The 15,556-nt window shown below is 58.3% G+C and overlaps 1 protein-coding gene across 1 annotated transcript in view; it reads right to left on the minus strand.

The window, feature by feature from the left end:
* Nucleotides 1-15,556, minus strand: part of TSPEAR (thrombospondin type laminin G domain and EAR repeats) — an 81,038-nt gene that overhangs the window by 4,951 nt on the left and 60,531 nt on the right. The window contains exons 3-7 of the mRNA XM_049785424.1: nucleotides 3,645-3,883; nucleotides 3,465-3,555; nucleotides 2,442-2,595; nucleotides 1,696-1,827; nucleotides 1,056-1,282 (exon numbers count right to left, since the gene is read on the minus strand). Of these exons, the coding sequence (XP_049641381.1) occupies nucleotides 1,056-1,282; nucleotides 1,696-1,827; nucleotides 2,442-2,595; nucleotides 3,465-3,555; nucleotides 3,645-3,883 (843 nt within the window). The remainder of the gene's footprint in view (nucleotides 1-1,055; nucleotides 1,283-1,695; nucleotides 1,828-2,441; nucleotides 2,596-3,464; nucleotides 3,556-3,644; nucleotides 3,884-15,556) is intronic.

The following is a 15,556-nucleotide window of genomic DNA, read 5'->3' on the forward strand; positions in this document are numbered from 1 at the left end:
ATCTGACTCGACCTTCCTTGTCCTGGGATTGGGGGTTGTTTTGAATAAAGAGAGGAGTTTGGATTTGGGTGTGAGAGAAGCAGTCCACGGCAGAGAGAGGCCATGAGGAAAAAGCAGGCAAACTCAGATGAATCTTTTGACTGGCTTGGTATTATTTCTCTGCTGCTACCCTGTTTCTTCAGACCCAGCTGCAAGGGGTTAAAACACAGTGCCTGGGGCAGTCTCACCCACAAGTGTTTTGTTTTTTTTTTTATTTCTCACTGGGGCAGGGGGGGGGGAAACCTATGGGATTGAACCTGGGTCAGCCACATGCAAGGCAAAGGCCCTCCCCGTTTTGGGGCTACACCCAGCAGTGTTCAGGGATTCCTCGTAGCTCTGCACTCAGAAAGCACTCCTGGCAGGCTCAGGGGACCATATGGGATGCCAGGAATCTAACCAGGTCCGTTCGGGGGCGGCCGCGTGAGTGCAAGGCAAACGCCCAACCGCTGTGCTATTTCTCCAGCCTCTCCTTGGCGTTTCTAAATCTGCCTATTTTCCTCTGTGAAATTTCTCTCAGCCGTGCATAGTGCCCGAGTGGGGCAGAACAGAGTGGCACGCAGGGGTGGCACGAATATCAGGGACGTAGCTGCCCGAAGGACACTGCCACGGGAGTGGAGCCAGGCAGGGAAACTGAGTTTACAGGGACTATAAACTGGAGTTTACAGGGACCAGCTCTTCAACCCTCCACCGCAGGCCACCCCAGGTCTCACACAGCATCCAGGGGCAGAGATGTGGGGCCAGGAGGGAGTGCTCGGGTCGCTCAGTCCCATGGGGATGCAGGGTCCCAGGCACTGCTGAGGGGCTGCTCGTCTTTATATCCTGGGAGCTGGGTGCCCCCATCCACGATGGGGTGAGGGGTGAGACTTCTGGATCTCAGCAACTGCTGGGGGGCCCCAGAAAGACCCCACTGCTTCACTGCTGTGCCCGCCACATGCGCTGCCCACCCCAAGGCACCAACTGTGCCCTCCCAACACACCTGCACACCCCACGATACCAACTGTGCCCGCCACACTTGCCTGCTCCCCGATGGTGAAGTACCGCCAGGACTGGGCCTGGTGGGTGCGGATGCGCTGGTAGGACGCGAACTTGCCATCCGTCCACTTGTAAATGGCCGACGTGGCCCTGCGGTTGGCCGTGGCCACGAAAAGCCCTGCCCCGGGGATAGCGAAGACCTCCACGCCCAGCGTCTCGGCGCCAGTCAGCAGGCTCTGGTGCTCCTCCACGTAGTCCAGCCGCTCCTTGGCTGCGGGACAGCGGCCTTGGGCTGGCGGCGCTGCTCAGGGCCCCAAGGGGACGCCCCTCCTCCTCCCCTCCCCGAGGTCCGTCCAGCAGCCGCAAGTGGCCTTGAGGGCGAGTCTCTGCTGAAATGTGCTTAACTGGACTGCCCACCCATCCAGGTGGGTGGCACCTGGATGCCCAGGTCCTGCCTGAGGGGTGAGAACAGGCAGAACCCCCGATATCTGCCTGTGACCTGGGTTCAGGGCTCCACTGTGGACTTGGACCCCCAGAGTCCCAGGTGAGCATCCATGTCTGGGAAGGGTCATGGGCTCCCTCAGTCCCCGGCCAGGGCAGGGCCAAACACAAGGCTACGGGCAGCCTCCCAGCTCCCTGGTGCCTCCTCTCTGAGACACCCCAAGCTGTCCCCACAGTGCCCACCTGCTAGCACGGAGACCCACTGGTGGCCGGCGCACAGGTACAGCCTCTGGCGACCCGCGTCCAGCCACAGCTGGGCGGCCTCGGCCTTAGTGCAGGGTGGCCGGGACCCCAGCGTCACTTTGAGCTGCGTTTCTGGGGAGACAACAAGGGCGGGAGGCATGAGGCGTGGGAAACACCAGGGAGACTGTCCACAGCCCAAGAGTGAAGCCCATGGGACAGCAGGGGTCACAGCAGGGGGGACCGGCTGGACAGGGAGAGTTCAGCTCTCGCCTCATCCCCACCCCCATGGGGGGGGCTACAGGCTGTGTTTCCTCCCACAGTATCTCCTGTTTCTCTTCTCAGCCTTTTTCCACTCCCCAAGAACTGGGGTCCCCTGGCACCCCAGAGTGCTGCCCACACTCAGTTTCTTGAGCTGGATCCAGCCCAGAGCCCTTTGAGGTGAGGCGAGCACAGATTCCCTCATGCCTCAGGCTGAGACCAGAGCTGAGCACATGGGTGGGTGCTCTGGGGCTCAGACAAGGAGACTGGGGGAAGAGATAGGCAGGGTGGGGCCCCAGCCCCCTGGCTAGATGAAGTACAGGTGTGACGGGGAAGGACCCACCGGCTGCATCCTAGGGTCCCAAGTGAGAGGATCAGGGTCCCCAGAGCCCTTGGGGAAGAAATGGGGCATCTGCAGGAAGCCAGAGTGGCTGGGATAGGACAGGAGGCTGCGCCGGCCACTCAGGGGCACAGCGGTGACTACTGACCATAATGGGGCTCCAGCACCTCGTTATCTTCAGGGCTCCCAGGCCTCTGTAGAACTGGGGGCAGGGAGAGGACCGCGAGTTCTGCGGCTGGGCATGGGCACACCCTGGGGCCCGCATCAGCACCAGGTAGCAGCACCAGCTGCCGCAGCAGGCCCTGGAGAGAGAAAGAGAGAGAGAGAGAGAGAGAGAGAGAGAGAGAGAGAGAGAGAGACAGAGACAGAGACAGAGACAGAGACAGAGACAGACAGAGACAGAGAGACAGAGAGAGGAGAGAGAGAGGAGAGAGACAGAGACAGAGAGAGACAGAAAGATAGACAGACAGAAAGACAGAGAGAGACAGAAAGACAGAGAGAGAGACAGAAAGACAGAGACAGAGAGAGACAGAGAGAAGGGAAAGACAGGGAGAGGGAGAGAGAGAAAAGGGAAAGACAGGGAGAGGGAGAGAGAGAAGGGAAAGACAGGGAGAGGGAGAGAGAGAGGAAGAGAAGGGTGAGAGGGAGAGATAATGGGGTACATCCAGTCCCCACAGAGAGAGAGGAAGAGAGAGGTAGAGACGGGCATGTCTAGTCCCTGCAAAGAGGGGTCATATCCATTCCCGTCCACATCCTTGCGCCCCACCACGAATGTCCTCTGCTCTGTCTGTGTGTCCATTCCCCTGCCCCTTCACTGTCTACATACGCCGGGACAGACTGTCTTAGGCACCGTTGTTGACCCAGATGTGGCTCAAACCCTGCACAGCAGGGTGCAGAAGTTCCGCCTAAGGACCACCCCAGGGCCACCCAGGGGACCAGCCGAGGTCAGCTCATCTCCCGGCAGACACAGGGGTGAGGGCCGTGAGAAAGTGAGAGGGGTGAGTGGGGACCCCGTGGGCACTGCGGGAGTCAGGGGCCGTACCAGGATGGAACCTGCTGGCGGGGTCCCAGCAGCGGGGCCCGTGGGTGAGTGTGTCGGGGCCCAGGAGCGCACGGCCAAGGGCCACGGCAGGGAGCGGGCTCAGTGGGGCCGGCTCGGCCCTGGACGCACCGTGAACAGGCCTTTGGCTCTCCTGCGGCTGCCAACGAAGAAGCGGGCACCTCTCACTGACAGGGCGGCTGGGAAGGGCACGTCGGCTGTTCTGCGGACACGGAGTGGCTCAGAGCCCGAAACAGGCACCCCCCCCCCATTTCCGTGGCTTCCAGCGAACCCTTTGGGCCCGATACCTACATGTCGAGGGCCGGGCCACAGTCGGCGGCCAGCGAGAAAGAGCCCGCAGACACGGCCAGCACCAGCGTGTGCCAGCGGCCATCGGCGAGAGCCGCGCTGCGGAAAGACACGCGCGTCTGCCAGGTGCCGGCAGAGTCCTCGCTCAGGAACAAGAAGTGCAGCTGGCTGGGCGAGAAGCGGACGCCCAGCAGCAGCGAGTCCTGCTCTTCAGACAGCACCGTGAGCAGGTACTCGTTCTTCTGCAAGAGAGGGTGGGAGCACAGTGAGGCAGGGAGGCTGTGGGGAGGACGGCAGTGGGGAGCGGAGGGGGGACCGGCAGGAGCAGGGCTGATGCTGGCCAGCTAAGGTCATTGCGTGGCAGGTCCCGAGACCCCGTCGGTCCCCCACGCTAGTGGCCACTCTGCAGACTGAGGTGGGACCAGGCGCCTGCTACCACAACGGGTCACAGGGTGTGGGGTCCAAGCTGCGGGATCCTTCGGGGTAATCGCTGTCTACAGCACCTAACGGGCCGGGCCGTGGGAGCGAGGATGACGCTGGGACTGTCACGGACCCAGGCCCATCAAGGAACGAAAGAGAAGCCGGGTGCCATCCCTGCTGGCACTAGGCAAGGAGGACAATCGACCGAGGAGACCCAGGACACAGCTGGGCAGCAGCTCTCAGGTCAGGACATCTCTGGGTCCCATGTTTCCTGGCCAGGGCGGCATCATGTGTGCGGACCCCATCTGCCCTCCCTATGATGCCCTGGCTGCAGGCCACAGACCAGAACTCAACACAAACGCCCCCAGCACAGTCACTGTCAAAATGCAAGTTCAGATTCAGGGAATTTATTGGCGTCCCAGGTGGGTCCAGCAGGATCGAGGGCCGGTGACCCCAGTAGGGTCTGTGGGAGTGAGGACAGGGATACTGAGCAGGAGAGGGCGCTGGGATGCAGGACCACAGGAGCACTGGACAGGTTCTGGGGACTGGGTTCAGGGTCACAGGAGTGCCCTGGAGCCTGCTTGTCCAGGGGCCGTGATGGTCAGCTGCAGGACATCTGGGCCGAGGTGGACACAGAGTGAGTAGGCGCCAGAGGCCAGGCAGGGGGTTCAGCAGCAGGCAGGCTTACAGGCGGGGCGGCACAGCAGGGACACGCTGGACCCCGAGCGGCAGCAGCTGGGCTGGCAGCAGGGCGAGGGGGCGCAGCAGGCGGGCTTGCACGTGGGCTGGCAGATGAGGGACACGCTGGAGCAGGGTTTGCAGCAGGGGGAGCATGAGGGCGCCTGGCAGGGGGAGCCCCCACAGCACATGGGTGAGCAGCATACGGGCTTGCAGCAAACTGGGGTGCAGCACATGGGCTTGCAGCAGAGGGACACACAGCAGGCTGGCTGGCATGGGGAGCAGGAGCCACAGGACGGGGAGCAGGAGCTGGAGCAGGGCCCACAGCTCATGGGGGTGCAGAGGAGAGTTGGGGCACAGCAGCTGGGGGCACAGCAGCTAGGAGCACAGCAGCTGGGGGCACAACAGCTGGGGGTGCAGAGGAGTGTCGGGGCACAGCAGCTGGGAACACAACAGCTGGGAGCACAACAGCTGGAGGAACAGCAGCTGGGGGTGCAGAGGAGAGTTGGGGCACAGCAGCTGGGGGCACAGCAGCTGGGGGCACAGCAGCTGGGAGGACAGCAGCTGGGAGCATAACAGCTGGAAGGACAGCAGCTGGGGGTGCAGAGGAGAGTGGGGCCGCAACAGGAGGGAGCACAGCAGGAAGGGCCACAGCAGGAGGGGCCGCAGCAGGGGGGCTCACAGCAGTTCTCCGGGCAGTCGTCCCCCAGGCAGGAGGGGGCGTAGGGGTCACAGGCCTCGGGCAGGCAGGCCCGGGTGTTGTAGCTGAGGTTGCTGGAGCAGACGGACAGGGCGGAGGAGGCCATGGCGGGGGAGGAGGAGTGGGGTGAGTGTGAGTGTCAGTGTGTGTATTTGTGTGTGTGATCTGCCTGTGCTCTGCCCCCTTTTATACTCCTGCCAGGTGTTGCTGGCGGCAGTTTCCGTTTCCGTGTGGCGCGTGCCGCGTGGGAGCCCCTCATTATGGGCTTGTTGACGGACTGGCCCGGCCCCTGCCTGCCCTCCTGTGGGCATCGTCACCTCAGCCTGCCTGGATGTCTCACAAACATCTGACTATGTCTAGGGGCTGGTCTGGGGGCCTGTGCATGGCCTGGCTGCCTGGGCTTGGGGGCACCAGAGTCAAGTGGACAAGTGGACACACAGGAACTGAGGGCTCCCCAGAATCCCAGGGATGGTTTGAGCCCTGAGCAGGAGTTCAAGAGACAAGGCAGTGTGAGCAGCGTCCTGAGGAGGGCACTGGCCTTGGCCTTCCATTTTGTGTAGTGTGAAGCAAAGTTTGGAAAGGGCACAGGTGAGCAGTGTCCCACATGCCAGGCTTGTACCATGGTCAGCGCCCAGTGTCTTTTTTTGGCCACACCTGGTGACGTTCAGGGCTGACTCCTGGTTATGAACTCAGAAACCTCTCTTGGCTTGAGAGGCTGTATGGGATGCCGGGAATCGAACCACTGTCCCTCCTGGATCGGCTGTGTGCGAGACAAAAGCCCTGCTGCTGTGCATCGCTCCGGCCCCTGCACCTGGTGTCTTAATCCACGTGTGCCGTGTAAGTCGCCCCATGCCCGCTGGGCTCCTATAGCTAGAACCTGGTCTGGGTGACGGTGGGAGATGCCAGGAGCAGAGTGGAGCCTGGCATGTGTGAGGGAGGGAGGAGGTCACAGGGTTGCAGGGCAGTGGGGGGGGGACCTAGGACACTCCCCTCCCCTCTTCCTCACCAAGAGGAAAGAGGAAAAACTGTGGCCGTGGACGGGGCTACCTTGGTTGCTGAGGGCTAAGGGCTACTCTTGGCAAAGTGCTCAGCTGGGAGGACCCAGTGTGGGCACAGGCCAGGGGCCTCCAGCCTGAAAGCCAGGATGTACGATCATCAGCTACGATCAACAGTGCTCCAGAACCACAGAGCACAGGTCAATCACTGATGCTCAGACACGCATCTCAACAGTCTTCTTTCTCAGGTATGTATATTTATATCTACTTATAAATATATTTATAATATTATAAAGATGTGATATATTGTATACTATATACTATAAATTATATTTATACTATATATTTATAAACATATATATTTCTTTCTTGTGTATATATTTTTTGGTTCGAGGGCCAAACCCAGTGGCGCTTGGGGTCACTCCTGGCTCTGCACTCAGAAGTAGCTCCTGGCAGGATCAGGGGACCGTATGGGATGCCGGGATTCGAACCACTATCCATCCTGAATTGGCTGTGTGCGAGGCAAATGCCCTACCACTGTGCTATCGCTCTGCCCTCAGTCTCATGTATATTTTATAGAGAGACTCAAGGACCGTAGGTGAGGGGGTCAAAGCTGAAGAGCCCTTCTGAGAGAAACCTGCCCCCCAACCAGTCTTTCTGCAGCACAACAGTGATCAAGTCCTATAAGAGAGAACAGAGTGAGAATCAGTGACTCGGACAGACTCAGCCGCGAACCCTCCCGAGACACACAAGCGGCCAGTCTAAAGGGAGAAGACACCCCCTTGTGTCCCCCGAGATGCTGTTTGAGTCTTCACTGTAGGGCTGTTGTTCTGACCAATGTGTCGGGCAGAAATAACCATTAGAACAGTCCTTGGACTCGAACAACACCCACTGCAGGGAAACAGGTCTTCCTCGGGGTGGAAGCTGGTGGAGAAACTGAGGCACAAGCCTGCACATAACTGCACAGTAATTATTTGTGCCCATTTGATTTATGTCGAGTTGTTACCAGTCTTTTAAAAAAAAAACCTTTATTTCTTTTTATTTTATTTTATTTATTTATTTTTGGGGGCCACGCCTGGCAGTACTCAGAAATCACTCCTGGTAGGCTCGGGAGACCATATGGGATGCCAGGGATTGAATCCGGGTCCATCCTGGGTTGTCTGCGTGCAAATGCCCTACAGATATGCTATTGCTCCGGCTCCTATTTATAAAAGGTAAAAGAATTAAAATAATTTTTCTCTGCAGCTTCCCGAGGACTCACCCTTGACCAGAAGATACATTAACTGTTGAGCTTCACAGGACCCCACCCCTTCCTAAATCCCAAGGACTTGCCTTGACATTTTAACTGTGGCAAACCTTCTGACTTGTGGTTATCTAAATCTTGCAGAAATGTAACTGGGCAGATGTCAAGTCAGTACTCCCTGAAATGGACCACCCTACTGAAGGCTATATAAAGGCTTGTTAGATCTGGTTCCGGGCTCTCTCATCCTCTGGGAGGGCCCCTGCATGCTCGTATAATAAAACCCCTTGCTTTTGCATGGTTTCTGCCTCTTGGAGTCATTAGAGGGGTGCGTGTGGAATTCCCGACCTTATCAAGACCCAAATACCCCAGCCAGACTTCTGGAATGCGTCTGCTGTCTTGGGTCTCCTTTCCTGGGGCTCAGTGTTCATGCCTTAGTGTCTTTCCCCTTTAGGGGGAGGAATTTTGGTCACACCCAGTAGTGCTCAGCCTTGCTCCCGACTCTGTGCTCAGGGATCACTTAGAGGTCCCTGCCTGAGCCCCTGGCCTCCTCTACACTGGCCCCCGCTCTAAGCTCTGACCAGTCAGTTCAGCTGTGATAGGTCCCTCCCTGAGAATGCACCATCCTCACTGCTGATGGGACCATCGGTCATGGGGGCTGTGGCTTCTACCTCCAGGACCCGGGACCCCTGGAACTATTCCCAAGCTCTGCTCTTGGCGTGTGGGAAATAAATGCTCCCCAGTCTTTCTGGAACTCTCTGCATGACGCACAGGACCAAAGGTTCGGTGGCGTGTCCCAGACTCAGGACTGTGTTGTCACAGGACTCACCCCTGTCCCCAACAATGACGGGCAGGAATAACAAATCCACCTGACAGCAGGGTCACCCCCACTCTCCCTTGGCATCTCACAAGTGAATTGGGGGTCACAGGCAGGTCCAAGTGGGGACCTTGGGGGCACCATTAGGCTCCTTAGTGCTGCCCACTCTGGAATCACTCTGGACATGGCACCCACAGGGCAGGCCTGTGACACGGTGACCGGAGACTCTCTGGGGGGCATCTCCAGTTCCCCAAGTCCCAGCCCTGAGCTGATGTTTAAATCAGGTACTGTTACCACCGTGCCCCATTCTTCCTGTGTAACCTCATCTGATGGTAAGGGGAGGGGTCTTTGGTAGGTAACAAAAGGATTGCCTGAGGTGCAGGAAGGATTGCATTCAGAAGATTTCAGCAAGAATCAGCAGAAGGAGACACGGCAGAGAAGTTAAGATGCTGGGCAGCTGAAGAGAGCATGCTTAAATAGGTTTAAGATTATGAACCACACATGTTGGCCAGGGCCTTAATCAAGTTGATGTCTCCTGAAACCTGACTGTTGTGGATCATTTCCTCGCTGCCACCCTAAGACCAGCCGGCTGGAAGGAAGGGGCTGCAGGCGCGTGGCCCAGGCTGGAGGAGAAAGGCCATCCATCCATCCCAACATCATCCATCAGATCCAGGACTCGGTAATTAACGTGTTCTTCCACAAGGTACCAAGAGAGGGTGTGCCCGGGTGAGACCAAGGAGCAGAAAGCCACAGTCCAACAGTCGCCAGCAGGGGGCAGGATGGGGGAGTCCTGCCCCTGTCCATACTGCCTGACCCCCTCAGTCTGGCCCAGAACCAGCCACACTTACGGGGCTCCCCCTTCCCCCAGGACACTCCAGCTGTTGGACACAGCCCAGAACTCAGACTTACAACCCCTAGCACAGTCACTGTCAAAACGCAGGTTAGGTACAGAGAGTTTATTGGGGTCCAGGTGGGGCCATCAGGATGGAGAGGGAGCCAGTGACCCCGGCAGAGACTGTGGCAGAGAGGACAGGGACCTGGGCAGGAGAGGCTGCTGGGAGGCAGGACCCCAGAAGCACAGGGCAGGTTCTGGGGACTGGGGGTCAGTCAGGACAGGCAGACATGGGGTCCCTCTGAGGGGTCAGCCACTTTCAGGGTCACGTCTAGCCTGAGGATGTCTGGGGGTGCCCTGGAGCCTGCTGGTCCGGGGGCCATACTTGGCTGAGATGGGCACAGAGTGAATTGGCACTGGAGGTAGGGCAGGGGTTCAGCAGCAGGCGGGCTTACAGGCTGGCCGGCACAGCAGGGACACGCTGGACCCCGAGCGGCAGCAGCTGGGCTGGCAGCAGGGCGAGGGGGCGCAGCAGGCGGGCTTGCACGTGGGCTGGCAGATGAGGGACACGCTGGAGCAGGGTTTGCAGCAGGGGGAGCATGAGGGCGCCTGGCAGGGGGAGCCCCCACAGCACATGGGGGTGCAGCACATGGGTTTGCAGCAGAGGGACACACAGCAGGCTGGCTGGCATGGGGAGCAGGAGCCACAGGACGGGGAGCAGGAGCTGGAGCAGGGCCCACAGCTCATGGGGGTGCAGAGGAGAGTTGGGGCACAGCAGCTGGGGGCACAGCAGCTAGGAGCACAGCAGCTGGGGGCACAGCAGCTCGGGGTGCAGAGAAGAGTCGGGGCACAGCAGCTGGGGGCACAGCAGCTGGGAACACAACAGCTGGGGGTGCAGAGGAGAGTTGGGGCACAGCAGCTGGGAGCACAGCAGCTGGGAGGACAGCAGCTGGGAGCACAACAGCTGGGAAGACAGCAGCTGGGGGTGCAGAGGAGAGTGGGGCCGCAGCAGGAGGGAGCACAGCAGGAGGGGCCGCAGCAGGAGGGGCCGCAGCAGGAGGGGCCGCAGCAGGAGGGGCCGCAGCAGGAGGGGCCGCAGCAGGGGGGCTCACAGCAGTTCTCCGGGCAGTCGTCCCCCAGGCAGGAGGGGGCATAGGGGTCACAGGCCTCAGGCAGGCAGGCCCGGGTGTTGTAGCTGAGGTCGCTGGAGCAGACGGACAGGGCGGAGGAGGCCATGGCAGGGAAGGAGGAGCGGGGTGAGTGTGAGTGAGTGTGGGTGAATAAGTGAGTGAGTGAGTGTGGGGTGTCGGGGAGTCCTGGCTTTTATACCCAGATCAGCCCCTTCCCTGTTCCCAGTCCCTTCCCTGTTCCTTAGCCCTAAAGCTTCATTAGTGAGTGAGTCACTGGCAGGTGTGTGTCCTGCCTGTGTTTGGACTGCTTCCGGCATGTTCCAGTCTGTTCCAGCTCAATCCAGTCTATTAGGGTCTGTTCTAGCCTCTTCTGGTCTTCTCTAGCCTCTTCCAGTGGGTTCTGGTATCTTCTAGCCGATTCTTTTTTGGGGGTGTGGGTGTGGGTCCTGTTCTGGTCTATTCTAGTTTGTTCCAGCCTGTTCCAATTAGTTCCAACCTGTCTTGTCTGCTTGTGTCTGTTCCAGCTACTTCTGGTCTGTTCAAGTTTCAGTCTGTCACAGCCATTTTGGTCTTTTCTGGTCAGTTCTAGTTGATCCAGTCAGTTGCTACCTGCTAGTCCATCTCAGTCTGTCCCAACTGTTTCTAGTCCTTTCTGGTCAGCTCTAGCCTATTCCAGTCAGTTCTAGTCAGTTCCAACCTGTCTGGTTTGCTTAGAACTTTCTAGCCTTTTCTAGTCGACTTCATCTGTTTCACCTGTTTTGGTCTCTTCCTACGGTTCTAGCCTGTTCCAGCCTGTTTTGGTCAGCTCCCATCGGTTCCAGCTTGCTCCAGCCTGTTCTGGTCTAATCTGGTCAGTTCTAGCCTGCTCTAGTCTTTTCTGGGTGACACATGGTCATGATCCTGGGATCCCACCCTGTCCTTATCCCTGCCTGTGCGGACACTTTGAGGTCTGCTGGCAGGCAGAGGAACCCACGACATAGGGCGGGTGGTGGGAATCTTGGCCACCTTGACAATGGTGTGACACCCACAGGACTGTGGACCTGCTCCTCTCTGAGCAGCCTGCACCTCCCTGTGCCTGTGGGGAGGAGGGGCCCAGTGTCTTCTCGTGAGTGATCCCTCCCTCCTGACTAGGGACCCCATTCTGTGGGCCTGTCCTCTGACAGCCTGTTTTCTGCTTCCTTCCTTCCCCCAGCTGTTCCGGTATGACCCTCCTCACTGGGCTCTAGCCATAGCCCCACATTCTGGGCCAGAAGAAACATCCATTCTTGGATCCCTGCTCCCCACACTCTGGGATCTCTCAATGTGTCCAGAGTCCTGCGTGTACATGTGAGCACATATGCGGACCCATGCATATGTGTGAACACGTTGCAGGCCTGGGAGGTACATGTGAGTACATGCACCAACCTGTACATGAGCACATGTGCTGTCCCATGGATATCAGGGTACATGTATGTGTAGGATACCATGTTCCCACATGTGGAGACCCATGGTGAGTGTTCACGAGAGCAACGTGCAGCCCCGTGGCTGTGAGGGCACAGGCGAACACGTGCGCAGTGACTGTGCGTGAGGACTATTCTGACCCTGCGACCTAGGAAGGCATCACGTTTGAAACGGCCCCAACTACCTGAGGGAGGGGTTTTCTAAAGCTGTCTCCTATTTAACTTTTTTAAAACTGTCTGTACTCACAGAGAGGGCCATGCAAATAGTACCTGGCAGAAAGGCTGCTCGGAGGGGCCAGAGTGATAGCACAGTGCTAGGATGTTTGCCTTGCACGTGGACGACCTGGGAGGACCCAGTTTCAATACCAGGCATCCCAAATGGTCCCCCGAGCCTGCCGGGAGCAACTGATAAGCACAGAGCCAGAGAAACCCCTGAACGCGGCTAGGTGTGTGGCCAAAAACAAAAAGACGCTTGGAGAACAATCTGTGCTCACAGGTATTAGGGCCTGTAAAACCATGGCTGCCTATCCTTGAGGCATTCGGGGGGAAAAAAGGGGATGTAGCATAAATATTACTTGAGACATAACTTCAGTGAACATTCTAAAGATTACTCAGATTTAACATTTTTGTGAATTCAAATATTCTCTTTTTTGGGGGGTCACACCTGCCAGCGCTCAGGGGTTACTCCTGGCTCTATGCTCAGATATCACTTCTGGCAGGCTTGGGGGACCATATGGGATGCCAGGATTTGAACCACCATCCTTCTGCATCAAGGCAAACGCCCTACCTCCGTGCTCTCTCTCCAGCCCTAATTCAAATATTCTTTTTGTTTGTTTGTTTGTTTGTTTTTTTGGGTCACAACCGGCAGTGCTCAGGAGTTGCTCCTGGCTCCATGCTCAGAAATCGCTCCTGGCAGGCATGGGGGACAATATGGGATGCCGGGATTTGAACCGATGACCTTCTGCATGAAAGGCAAACACCTTACCTCCATGCTATCTCTCCGGCCCCTCAAATATTCTTTATCTAATAATTATTATTCACTTTTCTTAGAGTCTCTCTTTATTATTTTTTTTTAGAGTCTCTCTTAAAGATTACTCAGATTTATAAGCACACCTTATGAGGGACATTTGCACAGATTCAATTATTTTATATTTAATCTTACAGAATAAATTACTCACTCTCAAGTTTAACTTTGCTGTTAGCCTATGTGCAGTAATATCAAGGGTTCACACTAAAAGCCCCAGTTCAAAATGCATTAGCTAGAATAAGATCCAAACAAATATTAGTCACTGGCAAACTGACCTTGTAGGCTAGGGGCCTCAGACAGCAAAAAGCGGCTTCAAAGGTGAAACTGCCCTACGTCAGACTAGGCCTCGAAATATTTGCCCCGGTGCCTTTTTGGGTAAGTTAGCTTTATGATTTGCCAAGAAATTGAACATACAAATTCCACCTTTTGCTTTGAATAAACAGAACAGAGCTTGAACCCAACTGGAGTCTTTGGCCTCTGTCTCCCACAGCCACTCTGTACACCACCCTTCAAGGAACCCCAGAAGATGCCTTAGTATCTAATCAGTCCGTGACACTATGGCGTGAGCGCACACATGAGTCCCGTATACATGTGTGAACTCGTATGACATCCCATGTGCAGCTCTCCATCCGTCCTTCACCCTCCTTATTTTCTCCCTCCCCCTAGTCTCCCGGTGTCCACAAACAGCTGGTGTCCCTTCTATAGCGTCTCCCCCTGCCTGGGGCTGGCCCCTTTCTCAGAGCACGCTGGTCATGGCACTACTGTGCCCAAGAGAGTGCAAACTCCAGGGATCCCGGCCCTCACATTGCTGTCTGCCAGGGTCTGGGGGCTGTGTGGGGCCCCTGAGGCTGATGAACGTACCATACGCCCCACCTCACCAGACCCCACAGACACAGAGCCTCCATATTCCCAGGGGCCTGGGACATTTCCGTGGGGCTTCTAGCCGCGAACCCCTGAGGGCCTGGTTCCCCGACAGGCTCAAAGCGAGTCCCGCCTCGTGGTGGGTCTGAACAGTTGGGCCGGACCTGGAGCAGAGGGTCTTAGCTCCTGGCACGGAGGCAGTGGGTGAGGGCCGAGGGGACAGCGAGGCAGAAAGGAGCAGCTGGCCCTGTGGCCCTGACCGGATGGACGTGCATGGCGTTCCCAGGCCGGCGCTGAGCTGGCCAGTGCCTGAGAGATCCACACTCAGAGCCATTTACAGGATGTCAGCAGCTTTATTGGTGAGCGTGCATGTCAGTCACCAAGGTGCACAGAGCACCTCCCACCCAGAAGGAGGAGAGGACCTTGGGGCGCCTGCTTGCAGCAGACGGGGCAAGTGGGCCAGCCTGCAGGGGAGGTGGGTCGGGCAGAAACCCCAGGCTGGGCTTATGGCTCCAGCGCAAGAGAGGCCAGGCAGGGGGTTCAGCAGCAGGCGGGCTTACAGGCTGGCCGGCACAGCAGGGACACGCTGGACCCCGAGCGGCAGCAGCTGGGCTGGCAGCAGGACGAGGGGGCGCAGCAGGCGGGCTTGCACGTGGGCTGGCAGATGAGGGACACGCTGGAGCAGGGTTTGCAGCAGGGGGAGCATGAGGGTGCCTGGCAGGGGGAGCCCCCACAGCACATGGGGGTGCAGCACATGGGTTTGCAACAGAGGGACACACAGCAGGCCGGCTGGCATGGGGAGCAGGAGCCACAGGACAGGGAGCAGGAGCTGGAACAGGGCCCACAGCTCATGGGGGTGCAGAGGAGAGTCGGGGCACAGCAGCTAGGAGCACAGCAGCTGGGGGCACAGTAGCTCGGGGTGCAGAGAAGAGTCGGGGCACAGCAGCTGGGGGCACAGCAGCTGGGAGCACAGCAGCTGGGGGCACAGCAGCTGGGGGTGCAGAGGAGAGTTGGGGCACAGCAGCTGGGTGCACAACAGCTGGGAGGACAGCAGCTGGGGGTGCAGAGGAGAGTGGGACCGCAGCAGCAGGAGGGAGCACAGCAGGAAGGGCCGCAGCAGGAGGGGCCGCAGCAGGGGGGCTCACAGCAGTTCTCCGGGCAGTCGTCCCCCAGGCAGGAGGGGGCGTAGGGGTCACAGGCCTCGGGCAGGCAGGCCCGGGTGTTGTAGCTGAGGTCGCTGGAGCAGACGGACAGGGCGGAGGAGGCCATGGCGGGCGAGGAGGAGAGTGAGTGTGAGTGTGAGTGTGGGTGAATGAGTGAGTGAGTGTGGGGTGTCGGGATCCGGCTTTTATATGCACCCCGGCGAGTCCGTCCCTTCTAGCCTCATGCGTCTCCTTCCTGCTGCTGGATCCTGTGGACCATTCATTCCGCCTCCTCCAGACTTGACTCATCACCCTGTGTTGTTGTTTTGTTTGGGGGCTTGGGGTGAGACCTGGCGATGTTTAGGGGACCTTCTTGATTCAGCTCAGAAGGGACCCCTGGCCCTTAAGGTGAGGAAAGGCCCAGATCCAAACTTCATGCCAGACAAGCACCCCAAGTCTTGAGAGCATCTCTCCAGCCCTGGGTCCTGCAGGCGGTGGTGCTGGCGCCCTCCCATCCCACCGCCATGGAAAGTGGCAGCTGGGAACTGCCCCGGGAGCCAATTTGAGGATCCTGGAACCCGTCTTTGCTGTCAGCCCTCCCCAGGGCTCTCAGGCCACCCGAGGTTTAACTGGG

This window comes from Suncus etruscus, chromosome 13, assembly GCF_024139225.1.
Source record: "Suncus etruscus isolate mSunEtr1 chromosome 13, mSunEtr1.pri.cur, whole genome shotgun sequence".
NCBI classification, from domain to species: Eukaryota; Metazoa; Chordata; class Mammalia; order Eulipotyphla; family Soricidae; genus Suncus; species Suncus etruscus.